The sequence below is a fragment of the Cibotium barometz genome, chromosome 21 (assembly GCF_041138505.1).
Source record: "Cibotium barometz isolate CiBa-2024 chromosome 21, ASM4113850v1, whole genome shotgun sequence".
In the NCBI taxonomy this organism is placed as follows: Eukaryota; Viridiplantae; Streptophyta; class Polypodiopsida; order Cyatheales; family Cibotiaceae; genus Cibotium; species Cibotium barometz.
In genome coordinates, this window is record NC_141066.1 from 40,276,043 (window position 1) to 40,301,648 (window position 25,606).

General features: G+C 46.0%; 1 protein-coding gene across 4 annotated transcripts in view; it reads left to right on the forward strand.

The window, feature by feature from the left end:
• Positions 1 to 607: 607 nt before the first annotated feature.
• SECA2 (Preprotein translocase SecA family protein) overlaps positions 608 to 25,606 on the forward strand; it is a 38,638-nt gene continuing 13,639 nt past the window's right edge. For 2 of the 4 annotated variants that reach the window (XR_015268454.1, XM_086815804.1), the window contains exons 1-23: positions 608 to 906; positions 1,017 to 1,139; positions 1,607 to 1,676; positions 1,780 to 1,844; positions 1,976 to 2,060; positions 2,171 to 2,206; positions 17,801 to 17,898; positions 18,013 to 18,078; positions 19,309 to 19,373; positions 19,471 to 19,558; positions 19,638 to 19,703; positions 19,794 to 19,909; positions 20,171 to 20,261; positions 20,356 to 20,439; positions 20,536 to 20,628; positions 21,001 to 21,096; positions 21,212 to 21,297; positions 21,973 to 22,051; positions 22,216 to 22,329; positions 22,422 to 22,517; positions 22,663 to 22,726; positions 22,807 to 23,099; positions 23,258 to 23,313. Coding sequence is in view for 2 of the 4 variants with exons in the window: in XM_086815804.1 (XP_086671930.1) it covers positions 673 to 906; positions 1,017 to 1,139; positions 1,607 to 1,676; positions 1,780 to 1,844; positions 1,976 to 2,060; positions 2,171 to 2,206; positions 17,801 to 17,898; positions 18,013 to 18,078; positions 19,309 to 19,373; positions 19,471 to 19,558; positions 19,638 to 19,703; positions 19,794 to 19,909; positions 20,171 to 20,261; positions 20,356 to 20,439; positions 20,536 to 20,628; positions 21,001 to 21,096; positions 21,212 to 21,297; positions 21,973 to 22,051; positions 22,216 to 22,329; positions 22,422 to 22,517; positions 22,663 to 22,726; positions 22,807 to 23,099; positions 23,258 to 23,313 (2,264 nt within the window). In the remaining 2 variants the exon portion in view is untranslated. The remainder of the gene's footprint in view (positions 907 to 1,016; positions 1,140 to 1,606; positions 1,677 to 1,779; positions 1,845 to 1,975; positions 2,061 to 2,170; positions 2,207 to 17,800; positions 17,899 to 18,012; positions 18,079 to 19,308; positions 19,374 to 19,470; positions 19,559 to 19,637; positions 19,704 to 19,793; positions 19,910 to 20,170; positions 20,262 to 20,355; positions 20,440 to 20,535; positions 20,629 to 21,000; positions 21,097 to 21,211; positions 21,298 to 21,972; positions 22,052 to 22,215; positions 22,330 to 22,421; positions 22,518 to 22,662; positions 22,727 to 22,806; positions 23,100 to 23,257; positions 23,314 to 25,606) is intronic. The other 2 variants (XR_015268455.1, XM_086815805.1) reach the window with 1 other exon arrangement.

Consider the following 25,606-nt stretch of genomic DNA (forward strand, 5'->3'; position numbering starts at 1 on the left):
GATAGACAATTGGTTTGTGATTTTGTTTTTTCAAGCTAGAGCGCAAATACCTTAGGTCCAAACACCATTATACTTATAAAACTCCTTATGAGTGAGGCAATACTATCATCAAGCATGACAAGTGATCACATAGGACACATGAAGTGTGATATATGTGATTCATTATCACAAAAGGGAAATGCTTCAAGATCATGCATTTTTCAGATTTTCGACTTCTATAAGAGTAAAATGCACCAAATTCACTGTGGGCGAGTAATCTAAGGCCTAGTTCACCAATGGGCCAAGAATGTAAAGGCGGAGTTTGTTGCAACAAGTGTATGTGGGTGAGTAATCTAAGGCCTGGTTCAACAGCGGGCCAAGAATGTAAAGGCGGAGTTGGTTGCAACAAGTGCATGATGAAGAAAATGGCTTGTATAGTAAGTGCCCATTCAGGAGGGACCCCACCATGAGTGCCCATGGATTGGAAAAACATGTTCATACGGTTAAAGTGGACAAATGCGACGTGCTAGAGTGAACCATGTCTAGTGTGAAATTGCCCTGTCAAACACTAGAGAGAGAGAGAGAGTGAGAGAGCCCTACTCTTACCTTCTTATATGACACTACACTTGCTTTACGGTACTTGTTGAGAGGTGAGGTCTTTTAGGGAGGATGTATGCTTCCACGTATTGAGACATGACGAACATGTTGGCAGCCTCCGTCCACACCCCTCCCCTTGTCGAGCCAGCAAACCATGGTTGGACATGGTCTCAACGTGGGCAGTCCCTCTCGCTCAACACACGCACCAAACAACAATGGCTTCAAGAAAACGAGCAACAACACCACAGAAGAGGATGGATTGCAAGCGCAAGGTGTCTCGGAGCTGCTGCTACGACCACCACCACGAACACTCGCACTCAGCCCTTCAAGGTGAAGTGCTTCAAACATCATATCGTGCCGCCCACTTCAAAGCATATATAACTCACACTGTCCCCTCCCTCCTCGCCCTCTTTTACTCTTACTTCTCTGTTATTTTTCAGGAGCCCAAATCAAGCTGGCGCCAACTTATGAATTTGAATCACTGGGTAGTTCGGGACTATTGCAGGCTGGTCGACGCGGTGAATGCTTTAGAGCAGGATTTGCAAATACTCTCAAATGAGCAGGTTTTTTCCATCACATACATCCCCATGGTTAATCTAATACATCGATACATGCGTGTGATACACCCATGTGTATCACTCATGTATATGGTCTTATGTACTTCCTTCTTCTAATGCATCTATTTATGCCACCTTTATGTCATATTCATGCTACCTTTATGTCAATATCTCATCCCCTCAAGCAGTTCTTACTGTGCTTGCTCTCAAGAGAAGGACCATCTCTAGGCAGCATTACCATCACATTCATGTGATACACACCATGTGTATATGGTGCATCAAATCACTTATATACTTCCTCCTCTTAATGCATATATTCATGTTACCTTTATGTCATGGTCACATTCCCTCAAACAGTTCTTGCCACTAGTCACATGTTTGCTCTAAAGAGAAGAACCACCTGCTCATGATCCGAAACAATGTGTTAACACTTTGCTAGTGTTAATAGTTGAAAAATGCTTGTGTTCATATAGCTGAAATCAAAGACCGATGAATTTAGACGGCGTCTCAAGCAGGGGGAATCATTGGATGAACTTCAAGCTGGTGTGTATCGTATATCGTGTCTCTGTCGTCTTCCTTCTCACTTCCACATCTATTTTATAAAGTTTTTTTACATCCCAGCTTGTATTTGCTTAATATTTTACAGAGGCGTTTGGTGTAGTTCGAGAGGCATCAAGGCGAGTGCTAGGCATGAGGCATTTCGATGTTCAGGTGCCCTAGAGAGCATTTTCTCAACATGAGTGCTGTGTTTTTTTTTTTTTTTTTTCTTGGCAATACTTACTGGAAGCTTTGTCATGAAAAATACAATGAAGTTCCTCTCAAGGATTATGCTGATATTGTAGATCATCGGTGGGGCAGTGCTGCATGATGGGGCCATTGCAGAGATGAAGACTGGTGAAGGAAAAACTTTAGTGTCTCCCCTGGCAGGTTCATGTTGCTTTTAGTTATTGGATACTGTATGTTTAGAACTGGAAGGCCCAAAAATAATGAGGGCTCGCGACTAAGTGTTGGGCTTTGCTGCCACTATGATTTTGCAGCTTATTTAAATGCTCTTACAGGCGAAGGGGTTCATGGTATGTGCTGTACATCTGTCCTCTTTTTTGTATTCAATGATGCTTTGCTACTTCTGGTGTGAAATGCTGTATCTATACTTTAAGTTAGTTGAATTTAGATTTATTCAACCAGTCTAGGGTTCATGATGCTGTCCATGGCCAAGGTGCAAGGGCTATAACTGAGCTAGAAGAGCCCACCTTTGCAAGTGGGTTCTTTGCAGTTGCACTCATTGGTTGGGTTTAATCGTCTACTTTAATCTTTCAAGTTAGGAGAGAGCGTTTAGGCAATGCACACTACACCATTTCTGCAATCTTCTAGAAGGATTTGGAATAGTGAGAAGAATTCAGGGCAGTCATGAACTCCATTAATGTTTCCTTGGTCTCTTTTGCATTATAAGAAGCCTTCCAGTTCCGTAGCTGTCCTCTTATGCTCTGGCTCTTCCAATCTCTCGGACACCCTCTACTTGTCATTTCTGTTATGGATTCTAGCATTGGAATCTTCTTCTACTCTTGTCCTCACTTGGGATCTTTTTCCTGGAGGATCTTGTGTTTTCTAATAATTTCAAGTCATGGCATTGGAGTCTTCTCAAAGCAAGAAAGTAGACCTCACTAACTATAATATTTGGAAGTTGATGGTGAGGGTTCTCCTTGTTCAAAAGGGCTTATGGGGCTCTGTTGATGGTATTGAGCCGAACCCCTTCTTTGGTGGACAAGAATCATGATGGACATTTTTTTTTGGGCTCTGTTGAACTAGAGATGGTTATACAACCAACACATTTGCAAAGGAGACATGGGACACCCCTCTAAGAGCGACAGAGGGTCCCTCGAATTTTGAATGGGAATTAATTCTTCAGTCCAAGCTAGCATATCTAATAGTGAAACACTCTGGACTGTGGCACTACTTCTCAAGAGCTTAGAGCCTCCTAATCTATCCAGATCTCCAACATTTGAGGAGTGACGTGGCCTCACTTTCTAAGAGGAACTATTGTCAGATGTCATTGATGAACTGAGGGCTCTTGTCAGCAAAGGTGAACTATTGTCAAATGTCATTGATAAACTGAGGGCTCTTGTCAGCAAAGGTAAGTTCTCTTTTTGAAGTCATAGAATTCTACAACTTGGTTCTATTTTCACAAGGATGGGCATCCTAAGAACACATATAGCAGGAAGCTATATATAAAGAGAAAACACTTTCATTCTAGAAACTTGGGCATAGAAGGAAGAACATTGGGAGTTGATAAAGCAAGTATATTAAGGAAACATAGCTGAAGAAGAGAAGACAGAAGAGGTTACCTCATCATTGCACATAACTTGAGTGTATATGAAGCAAAAAGGAAAGCAAGCAAGAGTGGATCCTGAAGATCTGGCCGTGTCACACCTGCTTACTGAATGGGCCATTTTGTTCACCAATTTGATGTTGCTCTTATCGTGAGGACTTTTGCAAAAAGTCCAATTACATTATGTGCACGTATGCATTGTAAAGACAGATCTGGTGATAAGTGGAGAGGTCTGAAGCTTAAAGGCAATTCTGGCACCACATGGATGGACTTTGAAATTTTTTTTGTCTAATTCTCCATCTTGACTTTAAGGAAAAAGTGAGGAGAGAGGGATACTTTGTGCCAACATTCAAGAGGAAGGAGGGAGTACCTTGTACCTCGAAAAAAGCATTAACTTCAGTTTTTGTCTCTGCATGTGCGCGATCTTTCCTTCCCTTGTATATAGATTGCCTGTCGCTCATGAGTAAGACCTATCGTATAAGACTTACCCCTAACTTCCTTTTCTTGCCATCCAATGACGAGTTGGTTTCCTGTCCTTTGTTGCTTGATGGTTGACCAGAATTTTCATATTTAAGGGTGATTGGAACACCCCAAAGAGCATTACAAAGTGTGTAAGGCTTGGGAGCAGCTGCAATCTCAGTCTGCTCTATTCATGTCTGATGATTTGGCTTGTTCAATTTCATATCTACAGAGTTGGTACCCACCTTGGGACCTGATGTATCTTGGATGGGAATGCCTAGGAAATCTAGTATGAATTTCAAAAATAAAGAGGAGAACGTGATGTGTGTTAGGAAAGCTTTGCATTCATATATAGGTATATATGGACCGGAAAGACTACCTTATTGCACCATTGAGAAGCACTGTGATGCAGTTCTTGGCTCCATATGATTATGAGATTTTTCTATCATCAAACATGAATAGAGAGAAGAATAATTTTCTAGGTGCCTTGCATATCTTGTATTGATGGTTGGGCTGTCTTGTATCACCTTGTACCTTTTTTTTGGGGGGGGGGGGCGGGGGGGGGGGGGGGGGGGGACACACTAGGGACCCTTTCTTTCTGATCGGATGGTGAGATCATTTGGCACTATGCGCTGCCTGTTTTTTGCTTTCTGCTCCCCTGTGTGTAAGAAAGCCTCTCGCCGCCTACACGTGATCTTAATCTCGCTGGAGTTTCCCCCACTTCTCCCACTGGCCATAGAGGGTGTGAACGGTGTCAGTCCAAACAGCGCTGATGGACTCACCCCTGCAGGGGGGTGTGGTGTGTTGAGGATGCCCTTGATGGCCTTGCTGCCGCAATGCTGCGGATGATCTTCCATCTCTGACACGTGCTTGGAGACTAGGTCTTAGACGACAGGTTGGGAGTGGGAACTGTGTCAATCCTGCAGGAGGAGTTGGAGAGCCTGCCCTCCTACTGCATCCTCGGTGGAGGGTGGGGTTGATTCAGTGTCACCCAGGCAATTGCTCCCCTTGGAAGGGTGGATCTCTCGGTCATGTAGAGACCAAGAATCCTCTGCCATACTTGTACTTTGGGGCAATCCCGATTCCCAAAGGCAACGCCGCTGCGACTACAGGACTGCACACAACGTGCCAGCTTACCACAGATAGCCAACCAAGTCCTGACAGCAAGGCTGTGGTGGGCTAACTGCCAGAGGAAGAGTGTGACCTTCCTTGGCGGAAAGCTGTCCCTTGGTTGCTTCCAAAAATCTCCTAGGAATTGGGTTGAAATGCTGTGGGTGGCCTTAATGGTCTGGTGCCATCAAGGTGCTGTCTATAGCATGTATCTGTATCCTGCGACCCATCCTCGCTGTGTAATGGAAGAAAGGGGTGGTCAGGCTCTTTGGGCTGAAGGGGTCCTGCAACTCCCACTGGCTAGGGTCCCATTGAACACACGTCAATGGTTGGCTTTCCCAGAGCCAAAGCTGTCAAGAGCCTACGCGGGCAACCTTGGCCGGATGCAGGTTGATGTGCCATTGATGAGCATGAAAACCAAGAATCCTTCCCCGCTGAAGTGAGCCACCACTGAGCGGGGGAAAAGGGTCATTCGGCCACAAGGACCAACTGAAAAGACAAGCACTGGTCCCCCATCTGAACCAAGGACTGCTAGGGGGATATCAAATGCTAACAGCGAGGCTGCGGTGGGCCAACTGCCAGAGGAAGAGTGTGACCTTCCTTGGCGGAAAGCTGTCCCTCAGTCGCTGCCAAAAATATCCTAGGAATTGGGTTGAAATGCCTTGGGAGGCCCAATGGTTTGGTGCCATTGGGGTGCTGTCTATAGCATGTATCTGTATCCTGCGACCCATCCTTGCTGTGTAATGGAAGAAAGGGGTGGTAGGCTCTTCGGGCTGAAGGGGTCCTGCCACTCCCACTGGCCAGGGTCCCATCGAACACACGTCAATGGTCGGCTTTCCTAGAGTCAAATCTGCAAGGGTCCCAAATAATGTCTGTGGGCCCCCACCACGAATGGTGTATTTGCTTTATTAAAATGATGCAAATCAGAAAATAAAGACTGAATCTTGACCTTCTTGGCTGAGGTAAACCTCTGCCCTTGACCTTCAGAATTCACCTTGCGTTAACTCCTCCTTGGCTGTCCGGGCCCCTTGAGTAGCTTCAGCACTTTGTGAACAATGAGATGAATGAATCGTTTTTCTTGGCTGGGCTTTTATACCTTTTCTCTAGCATGGTCGGCCAGATTACTGGAGTCGGCCAGCAGCAAATAGCTCACGACTAGGTAAAATAGCCAAACTATGCAATTAATGGTTTCACACCACATAAGTGGCTGGCCAAATCTGCGCATGGCTGGGACAGTGCCCAGGCTGCTGGGCAGCGCAACGCATGTGTGTGGGATTGCCCCCCACACCTGGCCGACTTGCTGGGTAAGGCTTGTAGCCCTGTTGGCTGCCTGGCCAGGCCCCATAGAGCTGGCCGACATCCTGCCCAGCCCACACTAGGGCTGGTGGGCCCTTCCTGGTCCCTTGGGGTGGCTCTAAGCTGCTCCCTGCCCACTGGTAATGCTCTAATCTCTGATCTGGGGTAGTCCCTATGGGCTGGCCCCTTCTTTACATGCAACCTACATGCCTACACAAATGTCCGGCACCTGGTTGCAGATACTCAGATCACCTGACATCATTCTAGAGGGAGACTTGTAGCACGGATTGGCACTGCTTCATGTGCAGGACAATGCACACCTGACCTCGGACGCATAGAATGGAACCTTGCTGACCCGTCCCGGATTGGGCTCACATGGGATTAGTTTCCACTCCAGGTTCTGTACCTTCTTGTTCAGATATGTTCACGTGGCATCCAAGTGCGGGATGCATGTGACATCCCCTTCTGCTTAACTTGACGGAAGCTGCATAGCCTCCAAATAGTCCGTCAATAATCCAGATAGTCGCCGAAGAACTCTTTGTCAAGCCATATCGCTTCGTGGGCCCCTCGGTCTTGAAACTTCGTGAGGAACTGTCTTTGTCTTCGGCTAGAGCCATGCTTGAAGCAGTGCAAACGGATTTGTTCTGGAACCATCACTTTAGCTTTGTCAACTATATCTTGTTCTGCTTTGTCTTTCACTTCCGAAGGGATTGGACCTGCATACGGTTTTAGCCAATTGACATGGAACACATCATGCATAGTCCAACCCGGAGGTAACTTCAACCTCATTGAAACCTCGTTAATCTTTCTCTGGATGGAAAAAGGTCCGGAGCTCCTGAATGATAGCTTTAGGCATCGCTTGCCCACTTGTTTCAATCTTTCCTTCATGATCCGAAGCTAAGTCCAATCTCCTTCCGAGAACTTCATATCCCTTCGGTCTTTGTTGGCCTGTCGATTGTAGGCCTCCTTTGCTTTAGCCAACCTGTCTTTCACTGATTCCAAAATCTCCCGGTAAGACTCCGTCATTTTGTTCGCTTCAGGTACTGAAGACGAGGTTTTGGTCAATAGCGAACATTGCTTCATATGGAGTCCTGCCAATAGCTGAAGAAAAGGAATCATTCAAAACAGCTTGAACTAAAGGCAAATACGTTTCTCACTTACCGTGCTGATCGTGGACATAACACTTCGGCACATCAAAGGCCAATTGGTTGTAGATTTCTGTGTAGCCTGTTAGAAGTCATCTCCTGTCTATTTTTATACACCAGGGCCTTTGTTGTGGGTGTGCCCGCCCTTATGAGGTGTTTTCTCATTTTTCCCCACTCTCCGTATTTTCCCCCTATTTTTTCCCTATTTTTCTGTGGCATGGGAGGCAGTCTAGTAGTGGCAGGAGGACCTTGAACCTGGCCGACTGCATCTGTGGAGATTCTGGAAGTGGCCGGCTACACTGCATGAGTCATGGACTTTCCTGATGCTGGCCGACCCACTGTGCTGCTGGCCGACTGTAGATTTTCAGTCATGGAGGTGTTTTGTGTCCTGTCGGCTGCCCTACAGCAGGCCGACTACTGAGATGGGGGGCCATATGAAAAGGCCCCCAGCCCCTTGTCATTTTTTGTAGTATTCTCGGGATCTTCTTGTGTATATAGAGCAGAGTTACACGCCTCTATCGCTCTCTCTCGTGTTGTGATTTTCTGCACTGCGTTTTGCTCTTGTGTTCCCAGATCTGGTCATCATCTTCACTGCGTATTTTGACATGGTATCAGAGCCCAGGCTCTAGATAGCTCTTGGGATTTGTGTGAGCAAGAGGGGGACTGTTGTGTTGCTGATTGGTGGACCGTACGGGACTGTTCGGGAAGAGGAGAAGCAAGAGGACGGCGGGCTGATTTGCTGGACAGCCACTTGCAGGTGTTAGTTCTTCTTTGTTCCCACCCACCCACCCTTTTCAGAGTACATCCCCGCAATGGCAGATCTGTTTGAGATGGCCGAGAGGCATGTGAAGATCCCGACACTCCCCACGTTCCCGGTGGACCGTCAGTTGGACGGGAACAACTACGGCATATGGAAGGTTATGATGGAATCTGTTCTGGAGTCTTACGACCTCGCTGATTTCGTTGTTGTTGGAGTTCCATGGCCGGAAGTAGAGGAAGGGGAGTTATTCACTGTTATTGTCGATTCGAAAGGACCGGGAGGCACAGGCACAGATGTGGGATCGTGTCAACGCCAGGGTCCGTTCGTTTATCTTTCTCAACTGCACACCGTAGGTAATCAATCATGTAAAGCATATGACGTTGGCCAGAGGTATATGGCAGCATTTGGCCTCTCTTTACAACAGGGTATCACCCATGAAGAGGATTTCCTTGGAAGAACAGATGCGGGTTATCAGCCCCGCAAAGTCGTCGACAATGCAGGAGCACATTAACAAGTTGCAGGGTCTTCAGCAGGAAGTTCTTCAGGCTAGGAAGGAGATATCGTCAGAGGACATGGCCATAACGTTGCTGTCACACTTGCCCTCTTAGTACTCAGCATTTTACTCGTCTTTGATTACCAGTGGCAGGCTCAGCACCATCACGTGGGAGGAGCTTGTGCCCATGGTCTTGGACCAGGAGGAACGATTCACGAACCCTCCTCAGGGTGGAGGTTCGGAGGCCTTAACTGGCCAACGGTCGAAAGGCCGTAACATGGGCAAAGGGAAGGCTTCGTCGAAGAAGTCTTCTGAGCAGAAGTCCGTTACTGACCGTGAGAAACTAAAGGCAGAGAGGACCTGTAATGATTGTGGCGAGAAAGGCCACTATTGGAGGCAGTGTCCCAAGCGGAAGACCGAGAAGGGTGCAGATTCCTCAGCAGCAATCATGAAGACTCCGGCTTTTGTGCACCTGGAGGTGGTGGACACTGATGTTTCATTTTCTTGAGGCAGGGAGGAGATTAAAGGACTCTCCGCAACGGATACTCGGGAGTGGATTCTAGATAGTGGTGCTTCCAGGCACATGACTCCTTCGCGTTCCGGTTTACAGGATCTTTGCAGGTTTTTCTGGTCACATTCTTACTGGGGATACATCCACTATCCCAGTTCACAGTGAGGGTAGGATGGAGATAGTTCCCGATGGCAGAGGGGGGAAGCATTCCTCCCAGGTGTTGTATGTTCCGTCACTTGGTTTTCATTTGTTGTTGTCAGTGCATCAGGTTTGCAAGACTGGCCTACGGGTGGAGTTTGATGAGCACTTTGTTGCTCTCCGGGACAAAGCAACAGGCCAGGTAGTTTGGGAAGGCGGAGTGGAGAATGGAGTTTACAAGCTTTCAGCACTCACTCTCCCAGGTCCTCAGGTTTGTGATGAGTGGCAGTCTAGTAATGGCCACTTAAGTGTGGATACGCTGCAGGTGCAGGCTTTTCGGGACCAGATGGTGGATAGCTTGCCAGTAGATGGCAGCAGTTGTTGGTAGGAACTCTTCAGTACTGATGTTGGTAGTTCTTGTGTTCATCAGTCAGAGGAAACTGAACAGGTAACTTATACTCTGATGTCTCGTAGTATTCGGGACAAAGAACCTCCTGTAGATGAGGATGTTCTTTCCACGGGGACCTTTCGGAAAGCCAGGCAGGTGGCAGTTGATTACTTGCAGAAGGAGGTGCATACTCCAGGCTTTGTGGTTCCGGATTCAGAGGGGGTGGTTGACAAGTTTCAGAAGGCCTTGCGTGGTCTTCATCAGGTTTCCAGGACTTGTTTTTGCACCGTAAATACAGGTGTTGATCCTTGTGAGCAGTGTGATGCCTCTTTGACTCAGAAGCAGAATGGTTCATTGATCTGGTTGATGGACACCAGATTGGACGGGAGCTTCCTGATGAGGCAGTTGAGCTCATGGTTGCAGATGACTCTTTGTGAGGCAGGATTGCGTTGCCTGTGGTTTCTGTGGCATGCGTAGGATCATGGACTCTTGTACACAGGAGGGGGATTGTTGGATGGAGTCCGACTCCATGGTTGGAGTGACTCAGTTTGGGGAGGAGATCCGGACACAAGGAGATCTACTTCAGGCCCAGGAGCAGTTTTACGGAGCAGTAAGAGGCAGTCATCTTTTGCCTTGTCGAGGACAGAGGCAGAGGCAGAGTACCAGGCTGCTTGTGATGCTGCTTGTGAGGTGGTGAGGATGCGGAGGTTGCATTGCAGGTTTGGGCTTCCACTGGAGGGGAACCCATGGTGATCCAGAGGCACTTTGTTCGTGAACAGATCGTTTGTTGATGACATCTTGCTAGAGTTCTGTTCGACGGAGGACAGTACGGTGGACCTCTTCACGAAGTCGCTATCTCAGGATTTGCTCAGGCGGCACCCCAGCTCCCTGTGGTTGGTTTCATAGCCAGGAGCTGAGAGGGGGTGTTAGAAGTCATCTCATGTCTATTTTTATACACCAGGGCCTTTGTTGTGGGTGTGCCCGCCCTTATGAGGTGTTTTCTCATTTTTTTCCCACTCTCCGTATTTTCCCCCTATTTTTTCCCTATTTTTCTGTGGCATGGGAGGCAGTCTAGTAGTGGCAGGAGGACCTTGAACTTGGCCGACTGCATCTGTGGAGATTCTGGAAGTGGCCGACTGCATTGCATGAGTCGTGGACTTCCCTGATGCTGGCCGACCCACTGTGCTGCTGGCCGACTGTAGATTTTCAGTCGTGGAGGTGTTTTGTGTCCTGCCGGCTGCCCTACAGACTGCTGATGGGGGGCCATATAAAAAGGCCCCTAGCCCCTTGTCATTTTTTGTAGTATTCTCGGGATCTTCTTGTGTATATAGAGCAGAATTACACGCCTCTATCTCTCTCTCTCTCTCTTGTGCTGTGATTTTCTGCACTGCGTTTTGCTCTTGTGTTCCCAGATCTGGTTATCATCTCCGCTGCGTATTCTGACATAGCCATCAGTCTGTGGTAAAATGCACTAGAAAAATTTAATTTAGTACCAAAGTTATTAAACAATGTCCTTCAAAAATGACTGGTAAACTTGGCATCTCGGTCTGACACTATGGTGCTAGGGATCTCGCCAATCGGGTACCAATGCCAAATGAACAAATGGGCAACATCCTCGGCGGTCACATTGGCCCTGCAAGGGATACGCATAACAAATTTACTAAGTCTATCAACAATAGTCAAGCACTGAGTATTACACTTACCTGGACTGGAAGGCAGATTCGTGACAAAATCCATGGATATATCTTGGAAAGGTTCTTCGGGAATCGGTAAAGGTTGTAACAACCCTATCTTCTTCCCACTAGGAGCTTTCACTTTCTGATAAATGTCACACTCTTGCACATGTGCAAACACATCTCGCCTCATTCTTGGCCAATAATACTGTCTCTCTAGAGTCGAATTCATGCCCCGATGAACACCAGTGATGGCATCATGGGCATCATGGGCATCATGGAGAAGAGTTGTTCTGAATGACTTCATGACACAAAGTCAGCCTTTTGGCATGGTCTTGTGGCATCCCATGCCTATTCCCACTGTGTACCAAACTCTTCGGAATCCGCGTATGTGTGCTTCATGTCATCTAGTCCCGCACCAGCGAGGTCGAGTCTAGTGGTCTGAATCAAAGTCACTTGTCCCTTCCTGCTCAAAGCATCGACCAGTGGGTTGGCCTTTCTTGGAAGGTACTCCATCATACCACCAAATCGCTGGAAGATTTGGCTTTAGTGGTGTTGTCAGTCACTTCATTGGGCACTTGGCATTGTCTGAATCCAGCGTAATGCCTGATGGTTAGTGCAAACCTCAAATTCACAGCCATAAAGGAAATGTTCCAAATGTTTTAAGGCCTGAATGACTATTAGGAGTTCCCGATCGTAGACCGAGCGATTCTTTTCTATGGGCAGTAACTTACGAGACATGTAAGCTACTGGATGGTCATTTTGCTGTAAAACATCACCAATTGCGATGTTACTCGCATTGGTGATCACCTGGAACGGCTCGTCTTATGAGGCAAGCGCTAGACAAGGCGTTTTTGACAAAGCCACCTTGAGGTTCTTGAATGTCTCCAACGCTCGTGGAGCCATTCGAATCTACTGCCTTCTAGTCTTGACACCCTTTAGCAAATCGGTGAGATCCGTCAGCTTATTGAGTGCAGGATAATCGTCGACACACAATCGAGAAGACCCATCCTTCTTCTTGATAAACAAGATCGGAGTTGCAAATGGCGACACACTGGGATGTATGAAGCCAGATTGCAACAATTCTTGGAGTTGGTGGTCCAACTCCGATTCCATTGCCTTGGAACGGGTGGTATGGAAACTTGCTCGGGGGATCCGAGCTTGGGAGGAGGTCTATTTTGTGGTCCTCCGGTTTGGATGGAGGGAGCTAGGGAGGGAGATTGTCTCGAAGAAAAATCTTCCGGAACTTGTCAGGGAGAACCTGGTACTTCTCTGAAGCCCTGGCCACCATCTGGGCAGTGTGGATGTAAATCATCGCACATTGTATGCCTTTCCTGATTTCCCTTTTAGCCTGTAAATGGCTTATGAGAGGAAAGTTCGGGATTCTTGGCTCACACTTATGGTCAGTGGGGCTTTAGACACATTTCGATTAATCACGAAAGTCTACTTGTCCCACTTGATATCTGGCTGGAACTCATGAAACCAGTGAATGCCCAAAATTATGTCTGGTCCTATAAGAGGGGCAACCTTAAAATCACGCACGAACTCTACGCCCTGAATGACTATTTTAGCACTCTGAGCTGCACTCGTCGTCATGCCTGTGCTAAATCCCTCAACTTTCTTATCCACCGAAGTCAAGACGAAACGGGCTCGCCAAGTTGCGTGTTCCATGACCACATTCTCCGTATTGCCACTGTCAATGACTCTCTGGCCACCTATGTAGCCAAAGGTCTTGAGCAATTCGTTGCGCTGATACTCCTGGTGATGGGCGTGCTGATACTCCTGGTCATGGGCGTCCTTCTGCTTGTGTTCAAGCTCCTGGCTAACGATTGCACCAATCAAAGCACTGGGATCTAAGAACTAGGGGCAACCGCCGGGGTCTGTGTGGGAGCTACTCAAGTCGTGGAGGCTGGGGTGGTTGTCTGTGGAGTGGTAGTCTTCTTAAGGCACTCTCTAGAAATGTGTCCTTTTGTATGACAAAAGAAGCACCTACCCTCCTTGTTGTATTGAGCTGTCTCCTTAGCACTCAATTTACCACCGGTCTTGCCTACTTGAGCTTTCTGGTCTGGAGTAAGTCTAGGTGCATTGGTCGAATTCTTGGAGCTAGAGGCTCCCGTGCTCTGTCTTGGAGAAGACCACGTTTGGTTCTGGCCTTTTTCCCCCGAGGCAGTTGCCGTGGGAGTGGTAGGTTGGGCTTTTTGCCATTATGCTTCATTTCGGCACTCTGCACAAGCAAGAGTGCGGCTTCGAAGGTGGCTGGTCTAAACATACGCACCTCTCATTGGATTTGCATCTCCATGCTATAATTTAATTGCCCTTTCTTGTTCTTATTAGATAAGCTCAATTGCAAACATAAGTTTGAAATCTTATTGGCAAACTGAAGGACCGGTTGCGCGTTTTGACGTGCTTCCCTAAACTCGTCTTTGAGTCGCACAAGATAATGGAGCGGTAGAAACTGACGCTTAAGGTCGAGGACAAACTCATCCCAAACATAAGTTGCCATACCTAATCTGGTGTGGGCATGAGCCCACTGGGTCCACCAAGGAATGGCCTCACCTTCCAAATATCAACTAGCCAAGATCACTCTATCAGTATCACTTTTTCGAATTGCGGCAAAATATGCTTCAAACTGATGCAACCAGGAATAAAGAGTTGTGGGATCGAGTTTACCATTATACTTACTGAAGTTCATTTTTTCCGGAAAATGACTGGAGGAAGCCGCTGGTGTCATTCTTGCGTACAAAGCCGCAAGGTATCTTTCATGTTCCACGCGTCGCCTGTCGTCGTCTTGTGCAGCAGCACAGGCTACTGTTGCACGGTCTTCCATCTGTTCAATCTCCAACGTACGCATCTACAACTCGATCATAGAACTCGATTGCAGTCGTGACCCTTCAAAAGGGTCATTTTGTAGACGATCTGGAATCTGGGAAATGGAAGGAGAGGGAGGAGATGGAAAAAGAGGAGCTAGAGAACGGGTGCGCTCTTCTAGGGCCAAGATTTGTGCCTTATGCTCTTCCAATTTGGTACCCTGTTTTGCGATTGCTCGCATCATCTGTTGGAACATCTCTGGTACACTCATGCCTTATGCCCTAGATGGACTGCCTGGTGCACTTTGGTCCCAAGGTTATCGTTCTCTCTCTTCGTTGTAGCTCCCCATAGCAAGAAAACACACTTCCTTTCCGGAGCGCAATCTGACCATCCATTGTGTGTGTGGGAGACTTCCAGAGGCTGAAAACCAACCGTCCTTCGAGGGACAGGAGTTGCAACGAAAGGGGGTGGTCCACCAGAGTCTAGAAACCAACCACAAGCGAGAAAAAAATTTTCTCTCTTTTTTTTCTGGTTTTTCTAGCTGAATTTTCACACTTCAAGAAGGCACTGATACCAATGTAACATGCGGAAGCTTCGAGGCCGAATTGGTAACTTCAATGCTCAGAATTTAGCAATCTTTTACGACAAATATAACGCACAAAATTGAAGCAGATGTGCAGGAGAGAGAGAGAGAGAGAGAGAGAGAGAGAGAGAGAGAGAGAGAGAGAGAGAGAGAGAGAGAGAGAGAGAGAGAGAGAGAGAGAGAGAGAGAGAGAGAGAGAGCTGTATTAACGTCTACTAGAGGCCGAACTCGACCTATGAGACAAATCAATGTACAACTGTCAATGTCTTCTGGATGTCCAGAAAAAAAAGGACAAAATGAACATGAAATAAACTATGAAAGTACTGAGCTAGTGGGGGGGTGTGATGGATGGAGCACTACTGCTAGAGGCTTAGTATGCAACCTATATGCGCAGGGTATACAAGAATGCAATGCAGATCTGTCTAGATCCAACCAGTACCATAATGGGGGTGTAATATGTGATACATAGGCGATGGCGAGGCAAAAATACCTTGGAGCATGATCTCGGGGTGTGAGTGTAAGTGGGCTAGCCGCTCCTGGATATGGTGCTGATGTCGAGCCCGTATCTCTGTGATCTCCCTCTGATGTAGTGTGGGAGTCTGGTAGCCTGGTGCTCTCGGTCTCCGTCTGGCTCGAAGGTTCGCAGCGCACTGAAGTGTAACCCCCTCCTGTGTTAGGATAGGCACTGGGATAGATCTCTGGAAGAAATCAGTGAGCTGGAGCTGTCGCCCACCTCTCCCTGTGGTATGAGTCCGTAGCAGTCTCTCTCTGTGGCGCTGTGTCGCTAGCAAGAACTGGCCAAATCTGTGCTAGTCTGCGGACTCCATGATTTGGCGGAGTGAGGGATGTCCACTGAAGATGGTGGTGTATCTCTCTCTAATGACACTATATGCTCTGCATCTGCATACATAATGTTCCTCACTCTCAACCTCCTCCTGGCATAGTTTGCATATCCTCTCTGCTATGGGGATCTGTGCTACCCTACCTGCCTCAATCTCAAGCTGGTGTGATGACACTCTGAGCTGGCCAATCACCACTTGGGTAGGTACACATCCATGTATCCAGGTCTCTGTATGAATCCATCCGCTGAGATACGCATAAACTGATCTCTGTAGTATAGCATCTTCAACGGTAGAGGCTGACTGGGTGTAATCCAAGTCTCTTGAGTTTATCGCTTCCATAAATCCTGCCGAAGGACTCTGTTCCTCTCACTTTGAGAGAGCTGGATGTGTGGTGCATGTATATCATACTGGAAAGGTGGCAGGTGATCTATTGCAAGACCATGTTGAGTGAGCCACTGTATCATCTGTGAATACCGTGATCTCCTATCTCCACTCTTTGCGAGCTGCCTGGACGCGTCAAAAGCTCTATGTGAGAGTCGATCTGATGGCATATCTCTGATCCTCTGTATGAAGCAGATCGTCTGGAAGAGGGCCTCTAGTAGCATAGGAGGTGGATCATCCGTCGGGATTTAGTTCAGCTGGACATTAGGAGGACATGGATACAGCCGACTGAGGAGCTGGGCACGAAGATGGCTTTCTACAGAGAGCATTTTCTTCATCTCACAGCAGATGGTTTTGTGATCAGACCCAGTTACATGGATGTACACTTGTCTTATGCAGAACGATGTGCTATTGGTCAGATTCGCACATCCTCACACCAGCTTGAGATTGAGATTGGCCGATATAGAGGTATACCAGCTGAGGCCAGGATATGTCGAGTATGCCATGGGGAGCCAGAGACAGAGCTGCATTATATATGCCATTGTACTGCATACTATGAGATACGTGGTCGTTTCCACTGTTTATTCAGAGAGGGTTTTGGACCACTTTCCAGAGTCATGGGGTATCAGGACCAGAGGTGTTTGGGATTGTTCTTGCTTGAGCTGCGGAGATATAGAGATAGCCTGCTTAGGCGCACAGAGAGCCAGACTCAGAGGCACATTACAGACTTCTTTAGTCCAGCCACCACTGTGCCAAATGGACCACAGCAGCAGCACGACATGGATACCGCCCACACTAGCGGTACACTGATTGATCGTGGGATTGAGCTTGGGTGGTCCAGACGCCCACGACTACGGAGGAGGGCATCCCAACATAGACGGAGGTTGCAGCGGCGGATTCGGATTATTCTTGCGAGACATGCGGGACACCCAGTCAGGGTGTTGACCACAGAGGATATTGAGGAGATCTGCCAGCGTCCGATGCGGCACATATTATGAGATGGAGGCACTTCCATAGTGTACCCCCCCGTCCCGCATGATATTGTATCCCCTCACTGTACTCCACTCACCTCCATAGCGTACCCCCCCCCCCGCCCCCCCCGCCCCCCCCCCCCCCCCCCCTCACTATATTCACACCCTATAAGGGTTTCTGTTTACCTTCCAGTTCCAATTTCATTTTCTAGATGCCAGTAGTATCATCTTTATTTTTTCATTTTCTGGTTTTTCATCCCATGATGTAACTTTTTGGTCTCATAGGTCATTATGGCCTTTTGAAGACGTTAATATAACATTTCATTTCATTTCATTTCTCTCTCTCTCTCTCTCTCTCTCTCTCTCTCTCTCTCCGTCATGGAGTTCCATCCACCATGGACTGGCTGCTGTATACCCTAACCCTAGCAGACAGGCCTGTGACCAACTTACACCTTGACCTTAGAAGGTTATGACATGGCACCTCTAATACCCTATACCTCTAGAGTAATAACTTCAGTTGTGGTGCTTAACTAAATTCAGAATTTAATATGACTTCAACATCTGTTACTAAAACCTTAAATGTACTGGTTCTACTGCTCTAAGTGTTATTATATCCCGCCCCATAGTTTGTATACTGCTCAAGATGCAGCAAAATGCACATCTTGGGATGTAGGGAAAGCGTTGTTGTTTCACCTCATTGGTAGCTGCTTTGCTTTACAGTATGATTGAGGTTAATATAGCCATTGAATCAAATTCTTATCTCGTTGCTCTACTGTCTTTGAGATCCAGTTGTCACAGTTAATGATTATCTTGCTCAACGTGATGCTGATTGGATGGGGATAATCCATCGTTTTTTGGGGCTTTCAGTAGGCCTTATTCAGGTTGCTCAACATTTCCACATGTTTTTTATTGGGAAGATCATCATCACTGCGTGAATTGTCCGTTGAAGTACTCGATCAGGTTTCTATTCTTCATCAAGTGTCTTTCTGTGGCAGAGTGGGATGGATAACCTTGCAAGGAAGGCTGCTTATAGCTGTGATATAACTTTTACCAACAATACGGTAAATTGTATTCATATATTGTGAATTTGAAATGTTCAAGTGTGCTTTGAATGCATGAAAGTTGTATTTGAAGGGCATGTAAACAGAGAAAGAAACAGAGAAACTTCTAATGCCCCCATCCATAAGTGGTCCTAGTGTTGTTGCTGATCCAAAGGGTCAAATTTGAATGATTAATTGCCATATCAACAGACCATGTAAGCACGTGTCAGTGATATGAAGAGGTGTGACACATCAGCGTGTCCTCAATCAGTGTGCCCCTCAAATTATGTACATTTTCAAATCATAATTTCTTCTCCTTTTAATCATCGTGTGCTCTTCTCTGTTCTGTGTCTAGTGCTGCTATCTCTTGACAGAGATGGGAGCACTTTTTCCAACGCTGGTATCGGAGCAAACAACCTTTGGCTGCCTTTCCTCTAGATGGTGGGTGATGAATTAGCTTGCCCTCTTCTAATGCCTGGTCTGTTTTGCACCGAAGTGCTATCAGAGCAACAACCTTTAGCTGGCTTTATCCTAGAGCCTGCATGATCAATTAGCTTAACTCTCAGCCAGCTTATGCATCACCAAGTTGTGAATGTCTAGAAGTTTCAACAATTCAGACTGCCCCAGGTGCAGATTCATGTTGTCCATGAACCCTGTGATGCAATTATGCCTAATCATGATCAATTAAGCTGGGCCTTAAAGAATTAAGGCCAACAGCGTGGGCTCTACACTAACAGCAATTGCCAAGTAATGCTATTATACTGCTGTGATCGCAGCAGGTTATCATCAACAAGATTGCTGGATTGTAGAGTGAGAAGCTGTTTCTAGTCATCAGGCTATACACAAGAAGGAAAACACTTCTTTTGCCAAAGTGCAAGTACATGTGCAATCTTGAAGGCCTTGGGAGTTAATTGCTGATTTTCTGAGTTCTGGCCTGATCTGGACTGCTCTGTGGCTACTGAATTCTGCTCAAGAGGGGCTGGGGCTGAGAAATGGAAGGAATGCTTAAAAGAGGGCCTGGGAGCCTTTTCATAGTATTTTCCCTCTCCCACTGCAGGTTGGCCTGCTCACAAACTGAAAAAGTTTGTACCACTTTTGTCTCTTATGACTGATTCACATGTCCTCCCATGGCTGGTGCAGACATTAAAATGCCTTTCTTTCTTTTTTCTTCTATGTAACAATTTAGGAAGTCTGGATTCACCACTAATGCTGTTGTGTCAAGGTATGCTAACTCATACATGACCCAAGCAGGAAATCGGGTTTGATTACCTACGTGATAATATAAGTCAGCAAAAGGAAGCGCAAGTGTTACGATGGTGCGGTTTGCGGTCCCCATGGTCATCTTCTCTGTGTTCATATTTTCTGTGTGTAATTTGTGTTATCCTTGAGTCTGACGTTTCAGTTCATGAGCAGGCCAAAGCCCTTCAACTATGCCATTATTGATGAGGTTGATTCAGTGCTCATCGACGAAGGAAGGAACCCACTGATCATTAGCACTACAGTTAAGTTTTCAGGTCATTTACTTCTCTGTCAGAATACAAACTTGGTTTTTATTTTAAACTTTGTAACTCTGATTGCAGTCCAGCAAGGATGTTGCTCGGTTTCCCGTGGCCACCAAAGTAGCTGAATTACTTGTGCGAAATCAGGTGAAAAAGATAACATTTTTGTGAATTGCAGGAAAGCTATACCTTGTTGAATTAACATGTCAGTAAGCATTTATTTACGTGTACTTGCAGCACTATACTGTAAAATTTATGGACAAAAGTGTGGAGCTCACTGAGGAAGGCATAGCTGCTGCAGAGCTTGCTTTAGATACGGAAGACCTCTGGAGTGAAAAGGATCCATGGGCCCGGTAATTTGATTTCACGTACTTGAACAATTTTGGATCCTTGGGTCACTGTCTGGTGTCCACACTAGGGTACTGGATATCTGGGCTGCTCAACCATGGTGAATTCCTTGTAATTGGGGCCCTATATACATGAGCTAGTGCGAGCCTGGGCATTACATACTGTTAGTGGACCTTCATTTCAAACATTTTACACATACAGGTGCATAAAGAAATAACATCTTCTGCACCTCTACACTGAGTTTGCTACCTTTTCATGCATGCCAGATTTGTGATGTCAGCTCTGTGCGCAAAAGAGTTCTATCAACGGGATGTACATTATATTGTCAAGGATGGTGCTGTGCAAATTGTTGATGAGGTGTTTTGACTGGCCAGTTTAATGCATAATTTTGTACTTTTATTGAAGAGGCATCGATTTTTTTAAAGCACAAAAAACGCTTAGCATATCGCAGTTTACTGGACGAGTTGTAGAGAACAGGAGGTGGTCAGATGGCCTTCATCAATCAGTTGAAGCAAAAGAAGGGGTTGCGATACGGGTATATACACATGAACATGTGCTTTTTGTAGGTAAGGATACTTTTATCAAGACTGTTTATCAGTATTTGTGCTAACTAAGTGGATTTCTTTGACAGGAAGAAACCGTCGTGGCTGCACAAATCACAAACCAGTCTTTCTATAGGCTCTATTCCAAGGTTTCTGGCATGACAGGTACTGCGAAGACAGAGGTAATCAGCCAAAACCACACATGCTTATGTAGATTGGTCCTAAAGCTGTAATTCTAGCTTGAAGGGGATGCACTTTATGCGATATGTTAGCTACCATGTGTTTAAAGATTGAGCTTGAGGTGCTGCATATGGATGTGATTGCAGTTTATGCAGAATCTGCTGTAACATTATTTTGCTAGAAAGCTGGGAGCAGTGAATCTGAGTGGTAGAAAGAAACCAAAAAAGTAATAGTAGTGTCTTCAAAAGACCCAATTGGTCTTTGAGATCAAAAGAAAAGTAGAGAGAAATGAGGTCAACGAGCTAATATAGAGAGAGGTGTATATAGATAGAGATACAAAGAGAAAGAAAGGAAATTGATATTTTTCTTTACAGGAGAAAGAATTCTTGAGCATATTTCAGATGCCAGTGGTGGAAGTTCCGACAAACTTACCAAATATTAGAGAGGACCTTCCACTTCAACTTTATCCTGTATGCACTCTTTGGGCTGCTTTCTAAAGCTGTTGAAAAGTGTGACTTCTCTTATTGAAGAAAGCATAGTACTAGAGAGCATGGATTTTATTTGTGCTTTTGATTTCATTTTCAGACAATGGAGGGGAAATGGCTGGGAGTAAGGGAGGAGGTGATACGAATGTATGAACAAGGGCGTCCAGTCCTGGTTGGAACAACCAGGTGTGTTTTTTGCAATTGATTTCTTTTTGAGAGTTGAGACTCACATAAACTCTTGCAAGTGATAGGCTTTAATTTTTTGATTTACATACATACATACGTATGTATGTGCATACTTGCATTTGCATGTATTTACATGCTTGCGTGGTTGCACCCGCATGGACGTGTATAGATATATATGTAAAGGAAAAGAAAGAAGTATTAAAGTGGTGCCAAGGTCTGAATAGTGTCATGCTGATCCCGCCTTCTTGAGAGCTTGCAGCCTTTGCAGAGAAGTATTTGATTAAAACTCTATAGTGCTTCAGAATGCTTTTTTTAAAGCTTCTGCCAAGTTGCAGTTATGTGCTCGTTTTGTTTTCTCACTTTCTTGTTGCAATAGCATTTAGGGAATGCTCTAGGCATTGCGCAGTACGGAGTGTATGGACATTGTATCTGTTTGGGATTTCAAGGCCATCTGGGCCTTGATCAGCTGTTGAAAAATTCATTTATTTTTCCTCATAAAAAGTAGAATTAAAGTTGCGGCCCTTTTTTTTTGCACGTTGCTCAATAATGTCTCTCTGCAAAAGTTCCCATGTCAATTCTAGTGTTTTTAGTCTGTTTACTGTATGTAGATCTTGCGTGGCTGTTCAAACAGTATTTATCTTGGAATAAAGTAACTTTTTGGATGCTTCTTTGCAGTGTTGAACAGTCAGAAGTACTGTCAGAGCTTTTGGAGGAGAGTGGACTCCCACACAATGTCTTGAATGCGCGGCCAAAGGTAATTAATTGCTATTGTAGTTTTTGTTTAAATCAGTTGCTTCCTCAGTATGTGTAGCTTCAATGTAGGCTTATCTTGACGCTATGCCCCTTTTTGGCCATTTTGGGCACATCAGCTGATGATGTGTGCTGGGCTTTAGAATTAATTGAACTCAATATTGATAGTATGCAGCAAGAGAAGCAGAAATTGTTGCACAAGCTGGAAGAAAATGGGCCATTACTATCTCAACAAACATGGCTGGCAGAGGAACTGATATAATCCTTGGCGGAAATCCAGAAGTACAACAATTCAATACTCTGTGTCTGAAATTTGATATCTGGCTCTGTTCACTCTTTATGGATGCTTCTGACATACACAGTGATTTGTACAGATGCTTGCAAAGGAGGCTGTCGAAGAAAGGGTTCTCCCGATGTTGACGCGAGAGGCTACAGATTTCAAGATAGATGAAGATCCTCCTTTGCGCATGGTGCCTAATATTTCACATTCGCACACCCCTACCATGCACACACGCATGCTCATTCATGCACCCCCTTGTGTTTCCCTTTGTATGCACTTATGATTCTTTTTGTGTGCATCATTTCATTTCAAGTTGCCTACCTTGCTCTTCGCAGGTGTTTTCAAGGATCAAGTTTAGTCCAGCAAGCCTCGCAAAGCTGGAAAAGGCAACTGTGACAGGTATGGTTTCTATTGTGTAGTTTCTGTCATATTGCCAGATTGTGTTTGCAGGCGAAGTGTTATTAACATTTGTACAACAGCAAAGTACGTTATTGGACGAGGGGGTGCGGTTTGGAGCTATGTTGAAGCAAAGGAAAAGCTTGCATCGTTCTTGGATCTTGCAGTAACAACAAATGAGCAAGAGCTAGAGATGATGGCAGGATGCCAAGGGGCAGAAACTATCACTTTGGGCCCTGCAATAGCAGTTGCGTATCTCTCAATTTTGAGGGATTGTCAGGCTCACTGCCGCAGAGAAGGTGATGAGGTGAAGGAACTCGGCGGCCTCCATGTCCTTGGGACCACCCTGCATGAATCCCGGCGAATTGATAACCAGGTTTATATCATAGGGACGTCTTTCACAATATTGCTGAAGAGGCAGTGCAATTTTGCATAAGAAGTATTGATGTTGAGCAGTGTTATTGCAGTAAAAAAATTCAAGTGCTTGTATTTTTTCTTTGATTTTCTTCTGGATGGTGGTTATTTGGCTTGCAGCTTCGTGGAAGAGCTGGTAGACAAGGTGACCCTGGCTCCACAAGGTTCATGATAAGGTCTAACTTCTATTGCATTCTTTACACACGGATCTCACCATGCATCATAGCTTGTGAATGGGAGGGGCTTGAGAGGAAAGAAAGAAAATTATATTATTGTCTACAAAAGACCAATAGGTCTATGAGACCAAAAGGTGCTACAATATATCCACGAGAAAGTTGTATTATGAAAAAAGATGAAACAAACCAATTAAAGAAACAAGATAGCTATGTGAATTTCAATATTACGAAGTGGCTGGAATATGTGGTAGGAGATAATGCTGCTCAGCGAAAAAAAGGGAGGAGGAATATTGGCATATATGATATGAGTAGTGCCAGATGTGAACATGGGCTAACCAAGGGCACTTTTTCACTTTGGGTTTTTCCCCTTGGAGATCTGGTGTGAAAGGACACCATCTACTTTACCTCTATTATGATATTATGGAGTTGACCTTCTAGCTCCACACATTCCAATGCAATCTATTCTTTGCATCTCTCATCATCTTGTGTGTGCCTGCTTGTGAGTGTGTTGTTGCTGTGCCAAACCCTAATTCATTTCCTGCAGCTCCCCTCCTGGGCCAACAGTGGTATCGGAGTTGCTTCTTGTTGTGTAGGTGTTCGTCCGTCCACCACGCTCCAATGCAGCTGTCCAGTGACGTTGTGAGCTTCCGTCAGCTCCCCTTCGTCGTTGTCTCTGGGCGACTTGCACGCTCCTGTGCCGCCACCCTGCCTGGCATGTTCTGTCACTGCCTCGGCCACTACCGCCTGTTCTGGCCTCCGTTCTCGGTGGCGCTAGTCTGCAGAGGACCACCTCCGCCCAGCCCCCGGGCGGCGCTTGCACCATAGTGGGCGAGCCTCAGCCCACTTTGTGGCTAATGTGGCATCTGACGAAAATTCAAAAAATCTGGGCTCACTTCTGTCCGACAATTCCGACGTCCATAAGCCTCGCAGTTCGAGAGGTCGCCGTTTCGTTGTCGTTGTCCGACCACCATCGCCCGTGGTTTTCAATCGTGCCCATTGCCGGTCGCCATGCCCGTTCCTGTTGCCGTTCCTGTTCGTCGACACCGTTCCTGTCCCTAGTTGCCGTCTCCGTTTGCTTTGTTGCTTGTCCCTGTCTTTGTCTCTGTCTCTGTCCCCGGTGCTTGCTCGCCGTACATCGACTTCGCGTGCTACTTCTTTGTTGTGGCAGTCGGCTACCTGCCTCCTTTCCATTAGGTACTTTGGATTTTCGTTTTGGGGCTTTTGTGAATTGCTTTCTTTATTGCGAAATTCCAGGTGTAGGCAGCAATACAGTGCAAGATTTTCAGGTGCAAGGTTCAATGAAAATTTGGGATTTTTTGAGATTCATGCTTAATTGCATAATTCAAGGCAAATAGGACAATTTCATGCACACAACTGCAGAATTTTTGCTTAATTGCAAAAATTAAAGCAGTAGGCTTTGCAAAAATTTGGGGTTTTCAGGAATTCGTGCTTAGTTGCACAATTGCAGCTACAGGGTACTCAAGGATTTTGGGCTTTTGCAATTTATGTGCAGTGGGCACAAAATTAAGCCCAACGGTGCATTAAATTTTGGGGCTTTTCGCATATGAGTGTAATTGGCACATCATTCAGCTCTCTGGTGCAAAAAAATTTGCGGTTTTCCATTCTATAGGCCTTGATTGGATGTTTATGCATTGATTGTGTAGAGGCTTGCATTGCTCATGCTGTACTCCTTCCTCACAGTAGTAGCAGAAGAGATGGGATACTTGTGATGCCCAAACGATGGCTTGGATTGCTGTGTTAGTAAAGTGATCAATCATACCACATATCAAGTCTTGCAGGACCTCACGATGAGCTTGGGATGTACTTGCAACCATGTATCAAGCAAAGAATGAGGCCAGGGTTGCATATCTTAAGAAGGAACTTGAGAACTTGGACATGAATGATGGTGATAGTATGGCTGATAATCTTAGGAAGATCTAGGATCTTGGTGAGCAGTTGGTTAATATCGACGAGGTCATTTCTGAAAAGGAGTTGGTTTCGAGGACACTATTATCACTGCCAGAAACTTAACTTGAACTTCCACGCATCGCTCACTCTATCTATGCGAGGGAATTCATAACCAATCTTGTTTGAAGAGTTGGTTGGCTTGTTACTATAGGAGGAGCAGTATCGGAAGTACAAATCTTCCATCATGCGTGGTAGTGATGGGGCTTTTGTTGTCCAAGGCAAGGGCAAAGGAAAAGGCAAAAGGAATTTTCAGCCAAAGGCTGATTTGGGACAGCCTTCACCAAAGGCTAAAAATGATGCAGGCAAGCCCAAGAAAAAGGGAAAA